The sequence below is a fragment of the Etheostoma cragini genome, chromosome 16 (genome assembly GCF_013103735.1).
Source record: "Etheostoma cragini isolate CJK2018 chromosome 16, CSU_Ecrag_1.0, whole genome shotgun sequence".
Taxonomy (NCBI): Eukaryota; Metazoa; Chordata; class Actinopteri; order Perciformes; family Percidae; genus Etheostoma; species Etheostoma cragini.
The window spans coordinates 13495167-13507828 of record NC_048422.1 but is presented as its reverse complement, the minus strand read 5'-3'; the positions used below and the strand labels follow the sequence as shown (position 1 = coordinate 13507828).

The window sequence follows — 12662 nt, the reverse complement described above, 5'->3', positions numbered from 1 at the left end:
TTGTTCCCTGAACACACTGTAAAAAAAAAACGATGTCTCTGTAGAAAGCCCAGGCTCCACACACACCAACAGAAACAATATGTGCCAACTTGCACCTCAAAAGATACACAAACAGTCTTGCAGCGTTCCAGTCAATAACAAGAATGATTTGGGGGTGGGGGTGGGGGTGGGGGGGTTAGTACGGAACCATGGAAGGTTGGGAGAGGGGAGGGGATGAGGAGAAGGGAAGAGCTAGTTTTGTTTACCAATATTTTGAATGTCAATAAGAAGTGTGGTTACCCAACATTGCTTTAAACACCTCTAAGTTTCTTTTTTTAAATGGATCCATGTAACTAACTTTGGATATTTAGTACAGATAACTGGCTACAGCTGTGGAAACACAAACATTAAGTGTTGGTGTTATCACAGCTGTAACCAAATGCAGGAACCCAAAAGAATGACAAAATAGACTGCATTCATGGAGACTCCTTGGAAGGTGCTATAACCAGTTTCTTTTGTATATTGACAGATACAATTGCATGACATTACACATGTAATGCTCAATTTTGCTACAGTATAATATGTCTAGGCAGCTCTATTGCTTTATACTTCAAGAATAAACCCGATTAACTTATTAAAACATAACTATTTGATTGGGAATCAAATTCAAGGCTGGCTGTCAGGCCTTTTCTCAATTTGCATACATGCACCTACTTGAGTTTAATTTGCATACATGCACCTTTAGGCCATCTGGAGCTTACACAAATCAGATTTTTGACCACTTTGTTATTTTCCCATTGTCTCCAAGAACCATTTTATTGGTGGAGATTCACAGAGGCGGTGCAGTCTGGGAGTTTAAGCACCATCTGAGAGGGTCAATTCAATGGGGACTTTAAGCGGTGGGAGTAGATTTTCTGGGATAACCTGGGATAGCTGTTCCTGGGGTCCCTGTGTCAAAGTCGAAAAAGTCATCTGTTGTGTCCCTGTTGGCCTCCACCTATTGGCTTGACTGCTTATTTAACTGACCCTTCTCTTCCAGCTCTGCACCCCTCCACACTGTTCCAGTTTGTTCTTTCCTCTCCTCATGGCAGATGTGGTCTTCTCCCTTGCAGCTTAGAAAGCTTTCATTTTCCTGGTGAGGAGGTACTTTATTTAAAACTTAAAAATCAAAGGTTTTGTGACACGTTGTGCAAAAATCCATATTTATTCTAAATCAAAGCTGTGGAATAGGTTCCTATTTATCATTTTGTGAAAGTGTTGACTACCTCGATTCATATGTCATCTATTTGAAATGAACCACCAGCAATCTGCTGTTAGTTAACCTTTGTCACAGATAAGTACCACTGTAGATAAAGAAATATTCATCCAGCGAATTTGTGTTTCCAGTTTCAGGTTCAAGGTTATGTATTTGCTCTTTTGTATTTACGAAAGTTGTGTGAAGATTGAGCACAGATGAATTACTATTTTAGCGATGACTTTAATATCATTTCAATTTGTTTCTTCTGTGTCCATTTGCATTTTGTCCTTTTCGTGGTAACACACAGTAGGTGTTTTATGGTGGGGTGGGTTAAAGTTTAATGACTTAGTTATAGTTACATATTGACTACCGCTACAAGCCTATTATCTATAAATTGCTTCGATATAGTCAAACACACAGCGAGCAGCCTGAGGGCCTGAGAGAAATCAAGGTAAGAGAAAAGGTTTTGCATGTCTAGGAAGGTTTATCTCAATGATCCAGCTGGACAGATGTTTTGTTCAAATCTTATTATCAAATTCATCTATGTTGTTGTTTTACCTTGCAACATTTCCTTTTAGCTTTTAGTTGCTGAAGCAACTTCGTTCTTTGACATGTTAAGGCAAGTGGAATTTTTCAAATGCATGGTGTATGGACTGTAATGTTGCAGAAAGATATTTGTGCTGTGCAGCTATAATTATTTATGGAATGTGGTTTCATTCCTCTGACAGATTAACAAATCTGTATGACAGAAGGTTTTATGGTTTGAAGCAAATGGGTGTATTTAAAAAAACAAACTCTTTTATTATTTTTGGCTGCTGAAAGCACAGCCAAGAGGATACACTTTCTCACGGTCAGATAATCTCAGATATACAAAACTATTAAGATTTAGACAACTTTACCACAACAATTTAAATGTTTTAATGCTAGCAGAGCCCTCATACACAATTAAAAATCCCTTTTATCTGTGAAGGCTACGTTATTTTAAATTTACATTTCAACACATGGTATCTATTTGAGTGGGTTTGTTTTTAGCCAGGGATTTAAACAATGCAGAGTGGGGTTGGGGATCTATTGCTGCCCGCAGAGCCTCCACATAATTTGACCTTTTCCAAACAGCACAGATTTGTGCAACGCATACTGTACCTAATGACTGAATTCCTGTCAGCCTCAGCTTTACTTTAGTCTTGTTCTTTATGGATATTACAAAAGATTGGGTGCTGTTGGGCCTTCGGCTGAAGTAAGGCAGCTTGTTTAAGTGAATGACTTCTTGACTGAGTTTTTGTTGTCTTAAAATTGACCTAGCGACCTTTTGTTTGTAGTGAGATAACCTGGACTACAAGAAAATTCCTTAATACTTGACAATGTACACCTCAAACGGCATTAACCCGCTTATATCATGGTCACTTGCCGAATATATATTTTTTTTAAATATTAATTCACATTTTAATACGTTTTTCGAAATCAAAATCTAAAGTTTTTCCAAACAATAACTTGGTTTCCTAATACCTGGAACAATCATTCCCATCCCACAAGGTTCTTATGCAATGCAAACGTTCTCTGCTCCAGGGAATACAACGGACCTTAGATACGACTTGCCACCCTTAGAAACTGGAGATATTTATATCCGCTCAGCTCGTAGAATCATTCAGCTCAGCAACTGACTTTGTTTCACAGCGAATAACGTTATCTCACATCTTGTTCACTGTTCAGGTCGCTACTTCCGGCTGCGTCCGACAGTACACATCGCGGATGAAATTGATTGTTAAAGTTGTCATATTGTTTTGGGGACAATGACATGGCTGGATAGATAGCTTGTCTTGATGTTAAACATTCTGTCAAATTATTTTTACTCGTTGCCAACTGTACACAATGTTAATGATTTTGGATCTTGCTAGCATAGCGTTAGCTTTCTGGCTTGTAACTGAGCTGAAGGGTTCTACGAGCTGAACGGACTATAACTCTCTCTCTCTTTCTCGGTCTCTCTTTCGACCTAACTGCAGTTTGTTGTCAGGCAAATGCTCACTTTTGATGGCATCTGGCACTTGTTCTCTTCACAGATGAACCTGTGAACCAAAACAATAAAACTGCACATTTTAGAGTGGCCTTGTGCAATACACCAACACACCTGTGCACTAATCATGCTGTCTAATCAGCATCTTGGTGGAGAGGTGGATGGATTTTCTCGGCAAGGGAGAAGTGCTCACTAACACAGATGTAGACAGATTTGTGAACAATATTTGAGTAAAATAAGCTATCGATGAGTCAGCTCATGAAATATGGGGGGAAAAACAATAGTGTTGCATTTATAATTTTGTTCAGCGTATATTTGGCAAGTGACCATGGTTTAAGCATGTTAATGTCCTTTGAGGTGTCCATTGTCAGGTATTAATGAACTTTGGAGGATGCAACAGTCCTCGCAGTATGCGCACACTTCGCCGTCGTCCATTAACACCTGACATTGGACACCTCGTTGTGCTTTAACCTTAACATAGGTACAGTACAGCTTCACTGTCATTTCAGTTGTCTTTTTTCTTACGCAGTAAAGATGAGCAGTCAGCCATGACTGTATGTGAGCCAATGAGTCCCCAAATAACTTATGCCTTACTTGGTTTGTTAACCATTGTTGTTACTTACTTATTTACATTAAAAGTTTAAAGATTTAACATTATTTACCTGCAGAGATGAGCACAAATACATCAAAGTATCTTGTTACAAATGCGTGCTCATCAAATGTATCAAAATAATATACTGGTATTAGAAAATGTAATATGGTCCTGATCTTCTACATTCAAAAGATGAACTCTGCATCTTTTTTCTGTCCAGCAAAATGCAAATTACAAAATTCTCCAAAGTGATTAAATAGGATTACGTATTTTAATTATATTTAAAGAAGTTCCTGCCCCTCTCTGTTCCCCTGTTGACACATGTTGTAACATAACACAGATTCAACTATGTGGTATTAAACCAATGTTCTTCAGTCCTGCTAGGAATCAGAATAAAACAAATGCTGTTTAACACATTCTAAATGGTTGGTGGTCTTTATTTTTGTGACTTTCAAAACAGCAACATTTCAGCAAACAGCTCTAAACAGGGTGTTTTGTAAATATTTCCTGTTTTAAATTTATAAATACACATGAAGTCCACATTTACTAAACAAATATCTGGAAATATAGTTTACTTAAAACGGACATATTGTTGTGAACAAGCTACGTTATATTCACATAAGAAATGTGTTGCAGATATTGTGTACTACTGGTTTTCTCTACTAAATTGGAGGTATCGATATGCATTACTTTTTATGTAATTTATGTTTTTATGCACCATAATCTGTATTTTTGAATTTGTTTTGGGAGTTATCATGATGCTTGATTGATTATTTTGATAATGCAATATTATCATCTATGTGATTTTACAAAGTGAAACTTTGCAGCTGCATTTTAAATGTACACATAGTTGAATGTGTAATTAATTTTTCTCTTGACAGGCATTAAATAAATGAATTGTTCCTGCACTATAAAAAATGGCAAAGAAGACCATAATTGTGGCACTGGTGGTGCTTCTGTTGGCATCTGTTGCCACATTCGTGGGTGTCTTCTTTGGTGTTGAGAGAAGGAAGCAACCGAGTGTGCCGGGGTACTTGAAGGCAGCTGTGGCAGCAGATGCTGGGCCATGTTCAGAGGTCGGCAGGTGGGAGCGTACACACTCAAACACCCTTCAGGACAGGCACATTGTTCTGCTGTAAACAGACCCATCCAAGTATAAACATGGAAGCAGGAACATTGCTTGCACTAACAACCATACCCATGCAAATCCCTGTGAACTTGCTTTGTTCTTTGCCAACAGGCCAGTTTTTTTTAAGAAAAACAAAAAACCCTAAAAACTAATCCTTTCCTATGTGTGTTTTGATTAATTTTACTGAAGAGACATACTAATAAAAGGGGGGTCTGCAGTAGATGCCTCTATAGCTGCTTTACTGTGTGTTGGACTTATGAACGCCCACAGTATGGGCATCGGAGGAGGACTTTTCTTCACCATCTACAACGCCAAAACTGGTACACCTTTACTTTCACACACATCACCACCACAAAGTCTTCTGTTTGTTTTTTTACTTTCCCACTGACACAGCAAAATCGTACAACTTCCAGATAATCTGGATCCTAAATGCATTTCCTGATTTGTCACTTGTACACAGGGATTGCTGAGACCATTGATGCCAGGGAGATTGCACCTCACAATGCAACAGAGATCATGTTTGGGAACAGTACAGATTTAGCCCAGAAAGGTAATGTTTAACCAGCACTGTCAAACAGGGAAATAAGATGACAAAAGTGTCTGTTAACGTCAAGATGATAAGGATAGTAACAGACAAAAGGAACAATGTATAGTATTTGAGAGCTCTAAGCTCAGGAGTAAATAACAACAAAAGTTTGGGTCTTAGAAGTCAAACCCCAGAGTAGTACTGTGTGTGTACCAGTGCCCTGAAATAAGTAATGTAATAAAAAAACTTATGAAGCAGTAATTAACATCTTTGTTACCTTGACTTCCATGGTTGGTAGGGGGGTTGTCTGTTGCTGTACCGGGGGAGATTCGAGGTTATGAGATGGCACACAGAAGACATGGAAATTTGCCCTGGAAAGACTTGTTCCAGCCGAGCATTGCTCTTGCAGAAAACGGTTTTCCATTGGGCAGGGCACTTGCCTCTGCTCTTTCCAGTAACAAGAAAACAATAATCAATGATGAAGCCCTATGGTACGAGGCATCAACATTGAGATTTTAAAACCAGTGTCTGTTCATTTTAGTAACTTAAAACATGTTTCATCACCATCTTGAATGATTTTTTCCTGTATTTCAGTGAAGTGTTTTGTGGGAAACATGGCGACATCCTTAAAGAAAATGACACCATCAAATTTACTAAGCTCGCTGAAACCTATAGAAAAATAGCGGAAGAGGGTCCGAGTGCTTTCTATCAGGGACCCCTGGCTGAGAACCTTGTGACGGATATTCAGGCAGCAGGTAGTATTTTTTTATTTTATTGTATGTATTATGAGAGATGATGAGCATAGACTGTATAACCCAATTGTTAGAAGTCGTTACATTGTTTATGAAATATATAAGTACCAGCAATAGCAAGTTTCCATCTTTGTCATTCATAGTGAAATGAAACAGCTGTTTCTGCAGATCAGATCATTTTTGCATTTGCTAAAAAGACATGAAGACATTTAACAAACTGACATACACCTCTCTCTGCACAGCTAATTTCCATGTTGAGAATGTTTTTCCAGTTCTGTCCAAATATGCATTCACAGTGTGTGCCACTCTGTGTTTAGGCGGTATCATCACAATGGAGGATCTTAAGGATTATGTGCCTGTCTTGGATGTGAACCCTTTAAAAGTGAATGTGGGGGAGTACACCATGACTGTTCCCAATGCCCCAGCAAGCGGCCCTGTGCTCTCGCTGATATTAAACATCTTGAATGGTAAGCTTTGATGCTTGGTCCAAAAACATCCCGAGTGGGAGTGCTTTAATGGGAGCTGTTTTCATTTTGCCAATCACTTTCTCAGACTCCACTGTGAGCAACATGTTGATCTACTGTAAATGAAAACCTTGTTGTGTTTTAACCATAACCATAATCCTTTCCCACCAAATAGTTTTTAGACTTTAGGAGTAGCAATAGACTGACATATCCTAACATTTAATTCACCATCACCTGTCACAAAATTTGGTACATAGAGTATATTGATGGTTCATAGACTGTGTATCTCCAAGGACACAACGCAAAAATCCCCCATTTGCATCTGTATGGTACGCACCGGGCACAGCAGCAGCTCATCCGCGGGGCTATAAGATGATGTAGTTTCAAGTAAGACAGAAATCAGAATCAGAAATACTGAAGGGAAACTCTGTAACAGTGACAATAGTAGCGAGTAGGATGAAAGACCAAAAATCTGCGTAAGGAGGGTGGTTGGGATGGTGGACGGGTCAAACAACACGGACTCATTACAAAGGCACATACGCAAGCACAGCTTTTTGAGGTGCTGGGAGCAACAGTGTACCCACAATGTAAGGGAATGCTTACATTGACAATGCATTAGGAATTTTTGAATTCATTCTCATGAACAAGCTGCATGCTATTGTACAAAAATGTATGCATACCTATTCATAAGATATCCTACTAAATTAGGCTGGTGATTGGTCTTGCAATGCAATACTACTGCAACACTAACAGAAAGCAATAAGCAGCAATAAGTTACTGAAACAATATCAAGTTTACATTTAACTTCCTCCATTTTAGAGAATGGAGTTAAACACCAGAGGGAGCGACTCTGTAACCCTGACAGAAAGGGTTTTGTTTGATTTAAGTTATTAAGATCCAATGATAATTGCAGTCTGTGTCTACATACCTGAGAGGCTCAGGGTCTGATCAGCAAAGTTCATGATCACAACATCTAATCAAATCATTGCTACCTTGGCCTATCATCATTAACCATAAGGCATTTCTGTGTAGATCACAATCTGCTTAATTTTACTTTATCCTATGTTGGCTGGTTGTTGCAAAAAATCGGAGCTGTTCCATATTGAAGACACTGACTCTGCTACTTGTCAGTACAGTGACAGTGTCTGCCTCTGAGCATTAGACAAGAAACTTCCTGCTAAAGTAATTAATCTCTCTGAACCTTTCCTTTCCTCTGACTGGCCATTCACTCACTGCGCCCCCCTGCTTTACACACTAACACTAATCTCACCAATTTACCTCTAATTGGACACAGTTGAATGGTGGGGGCTTCATGCACACATTTTAGTTGGCACCAAAAACTTTCATCCTGCTTGATTTACTGTGACTCCTGCCCCGTCTGTCACCTGAAACCCATCAAACCAAAACTGTGGTTGCCTCAGCTTTTTTTTCCTGTTTCCCCTTTTAAATGAGAACTCAGGCTCATACCCACGATCTGGCCACAGCAGCTTTTAGACTAAATAAAGACACAGTAACAGGCCAGGTCTAGTCCCTTTTAGCTGTCTCCTTTCTTATCTGAACAGCCATCTGAATCAATCCAGTTGAGCTAAGCGGTGGTTTTAAATTGAGTTACTGATGATTGTTATATTTTCTGCAGGGTATAACTTCAGCTCAGATAGCATGGCAAGCACTGAGAAAAAGATCCTAACCTACCATCGCATTGTGGAGGCTTTCCGTTTTGCTTATGCAAAGAGGACCTTACTTGGAGATCTGAAATTTCTCAACATCACAGATGTAAGGTCATGGTCCTAAAATGGTGCTTAAAATGATTAAAGGGTTGGTTTGATTTTTGGCCTCCTACCCAGTGGCAGCAGCAGCTCCTCGTGTAGGAAAAAAACTCTCCAAAGCTGAATGCCAAATACTTTGTACTTGTTAAATTTCATGTACCATGTTATAATGGGGTGGCAGTGTGCTACCACAGGAGAGTGCAAATATTTTAACATGTACAAACAAAGCACTTTAGTTAAAGAATAACTTAATACCAGGTTGAAAGGCAGTGTTTTGTTGCTGCCTCCGGTTAAAAGTTTCAAGCCTGTTTCACCTCTGACCACACCCAGCTTAACTGCAGTGATGTCATGGTGTGCTTGATCAAAGCAAGGTAAGAGGTTTAAACCGCCAAAGGGCATGACAAAGCAGTTGTTAAAAATTGAAATGATTCTGCACGGCATGCATACACTCTGCAGATACAGACACCACAACACACTTCTAGTAAAGATTGTGTTTTTAGTTAAATGTTAAAAAAGAATGCTGTGAGTGCCTAAATACAAACATAAAAAGAGTCATTTCTAAGTTGCATCATTTGTAGTGTCATAAGGGATACAAATAAAATATGTTATACATGTTATGATGATAAACGTAATTTAATTGGTGTTATGTTCCTTCTAAAACATGCAAATTTGTAGTTAATGACATAAACCTAATTTCTAGGAAATCCAATTTGGCATAGATGTGTAATTATTTATCTGCTCATAGAAAAAAAAAAATTGTTGTTCCCCTTATAGATTAGTAACTGACTTTAGAGATTACCTGCCTACATTTTAACATGTAGTATAGTTTGACAAGCCATTCAGTTTTGGGGAGATCAGTGAATCTCTGCTACTTTATCCCAAAGACATGAGTAACTTGAGACATTATTAAAAACAAGTCTTATATTATTAGGAACAGTTATAAAATGTCCCAGAACATGAACCAATACTTAACAAATAACACTCAATACGTTTCACTAAATATTATTTTCTCTTCCGAAGCTGATCCAGAATATGACTTCAAGTTACTATGCTGATGACCTCCGTAAAAAGATCACAGATGAATCCACACATCACATGAACTACTACGAGCCAGATTTTTACCTTCCTGAAAACCACGGGACCGCACACCTCTCTGTAGTAGCAGAAGATGGAAGCGCTGTGGCCGCCACCAGCACCATCAACCGCTTGTATGACCTCCTAACTGACCTTTTCAAATATTTTTATCAGTTTTAATTAAAGGCAGGGTTGCTAACGTTGAAAAGCTAGCAAGATTTGAAAGTAGCATCTCTTTGGGGCTCCATCTAATACCTGTCCCTGCCCTCGGGGGTCCAACCCACACACAGACGTGCACGAGCACCGCTGCATTGCTGCTTTAGAGCAGAGCGGAGAAGGGACCACAATTTTATTTCATGTGTAGTTCACCGGTAGGCAAACACCTAAAATTACCAGAACGAATGTTTACAACAAACATGACTACTGTTAGCAATGTGGCGACGACGCACATTTAGCTCAGGCCCATACACGGGAGGGGTAGAGTACGCTCTGTGGAGCAAGACGGCATTTCATTGGTTCTTTCCAAGCTACCTGCGAGGCAGCGATTGGTGGGTGTTTTTACAGGATTACAGCAGCTACTCATGATGAATATTTTTTGCTCCTTTTTCAGAGCCCATAAATTATTTATTGCTTTTGGGGTGTAAAGACCATTTCAAACAACATATGTATATTAAATGTGTTTATTGGAATAGTTGCCAATAGTTACCAACCCTGCCTTTAATTGGTCTTGTACCTTTGATCCTCCCTTGGTAACACATTATAATAACAATCAGCAATAAATGGTCAATTGATTACAATTAATTTTAACGAACTGTCAATTTACAATTTATTAGTGATCTTTCCCTCGATCCCACCCAGCTTGTAACGGTCATTGTTTTCCTGCAGTTTCGGCTCCAAAGTCATGTCAAGATCAACAGGCATACTTCTCAACAATGAGATGGACGACTTCAGCTCTCCACTCATAACAAACAGTTTTGGAGTGCCTCCTTCACCCAACAACTTCATTAGGCCAGGTTAGATTAAAACACACACACACACACACACACACACACACACACAGAATGACAGCAACACAAGAGGGACTTCTCAGAACCATTCAAATTGTAATATAGATTGGCTGTTTAAAATAATCTTGTGTAGCTAGGTCTGTTGTTTCTACACCAAAAAAAACACTTTATATCTAATTTGATTCAATGTTTTGAGACAAGATTAATACTTTTTATAGGCACTGTAAAGCATATACCTTTGTTTCATTTGACCTTGTTAACTTAAACTATCATTAAATTGTTTTAAAAGGAAAAAGGCCAATGTCTTCCATGTGTCCAACCATCCTCTTTGACAAAAACAACAAAGTTAAGATGGTGGTCGGAGGCTCAGGGGGAACGAAAATCACCACTTCTGTTGCTCTGGTAAGACATAAGCCACGGTCAGAAAGTTATCCAGCTAAATTACTGAATTGTACCATTGTAACTTGTTACTCCCTGGCTATTAAGGCTATCATTGGCCAAAATGTTTGCTGTTTTGTAGGTCATTCTGAATTCACTGTTCTTTGACTACGATCTGAAGAAAGCTGTGTCAGATCCAAGGATCCACAACCAGCTGAGTCCCAACACCACTGTAGCAGAGCCTGACTTTGACAAAGTGAGTGTCACGAACAGAAAACAATACTGATATGTGACTAATAGCAGGGTGGTGTGGTGTGTAGGGAAACAATCCTTCAACTAAAAGCCCAGCTAACACATGAGTCCTTTGTTACTGTATTTGTGAATAATGTTCATAAAGTTACTATCAAGATTTTCAACGCATTCTCATCAACCAGTTTGTGATATCATACAAAAAACCTAAGCACAACAATTTTTATGACATCTTATGAAAAGATGGCGAATAGTTACCATATTGTATTAGGTCTACTTTACAGTTAAGTTTAGCCAACAAAAGGTGACTGTGATGCGCCCACCGGTCACCATGAGGTGACACTGGTGACATTGTGACAGTTAGGTTTAGCTATCAACATGACTGGTTAAGCTTAGAAGAAAAAATGTGGTTTGGGTTAAAACACTCATCTCCTTAAGTAATAATTATGGGACACAAACACCCATTTGCTGGGTGAAAGTCTTGTTTTTTTGCTCTTAACTTTATCTGGGACACAAACTCGGTTACCCTACTTGAAAGTCCGAAATACAACCAAATTACAGCGCATTATTTTTCGTAAGTATATGAATAGTTCATGAGAACAGTATGGACATTGCTTGTTGTCCTTAGTTTGCATGGAGTTTGTGTGTCTTCATAAATGCTCTTGTTTGCAGAACATCCTGAATGGTTTGGCATTAAAGAACCACGAGACAGAGTTCCTCAAATCAACAGGAGCTGTGGTGCAGGCGGTGGTTCGCTATGATGCCGGTCTACACGCTCAGTCAGATCCTCGCAAGTGGGCGTATGCCGCAGGTTACTGAGATCATAAACACACCTCTGATTATGCAGAGAGACTGTAGCCGTGTCTACCTTGACACCAGTGGTACGAGCTGGTAGATTAGAGACCTGTTAAACATCCTGTTTTGTTCACACTGTCTCAGTCATAAATGTGTACGTTTGCTACTGTACCTATTTATGAAGCACTTTTGTAAATCATACACAGTGTAAAGCTGTTTCCTGTTGTTGTCATCCATTAAAATTATGAAATGTGACGTCTGCAGTAATTATTAACAACTGAACTCCTAAATAAGAAAATATCCAAAGAAAACAACCAGAAGGCCCTCAAATATAATTTTTGGGGATTTAAAAGTTAAAATTATTTCACGAGGACATTTGAGGGGTCAGCACACACAGGGAGAGCAGGCATAAGGTGTTGTTTAAATTAAGGACTGTAACATGTCAGGGTCAAACAGTCTTACTTAATGACTTACTGTAATTTCTCACAAGTGCAATGGCCTGTAATGACCTGATAATGACATTACAGCTGTTGCTGCTCACGGTCACCATGGGATTCAGAGCTCTTCTACTCTCAGCTATGTAAATGTGTTACATAATAACTGAAATGTATAAAAGTGTAAAATAATACTGCCTTTATCATGTTTTGGCTACAAATGGCTGGTTCAGAGTACAAAGTGATCTAACATATACAACAGATTTATT

The 12662-nt window shown here is 38.9% G+C and overlaps 1 protein-coding gene across 2 annotated transcripts; it reads left to right on the top strand.

Moving 5' to 3' along the window:
- Positions 1-863: 863 nt before the first annotated feature.
- ggt1b (gamma-glutamyltransferase 1b) lies at positions 864-12077 on the top strand. 2 transcript variants are annotated; one of them, XM_034895924.1, is made up of 13 exons: positions 864-1114; positions 4701-4903; positions 5138-5268; positions 5409-5498; positions 5773-5965; positions 6069-6229; positions 6544-6693; positions 8327-8463; positions 9477-9664; positions 10416-10543; positions 10827-10939; positions 11058-11171; positions 11837-12077. In XM_034895924.1, exons 2-13 carry the CDS (start codon positions 4737-4739, stop codon positions 11981-11983), a joined length of 1719 nt encoding a protein of 572 aa, XP_034751815.1. In that variant the 5' UTR covers positions 864-1114; positions 4701-4736; the 3' UTR covers positions 11984-12077. The 2 variants fall into 2 exon arrangements, with proteins under 2 accessions (XP_034751815.1, XP_034751814.1); XM_034895923.1 differs by lacking the exon at positions 864-1114 and adding an exon at positions 1463-1667.
- Positions 12078-12662: the final 585 nt, after the last annotated feature.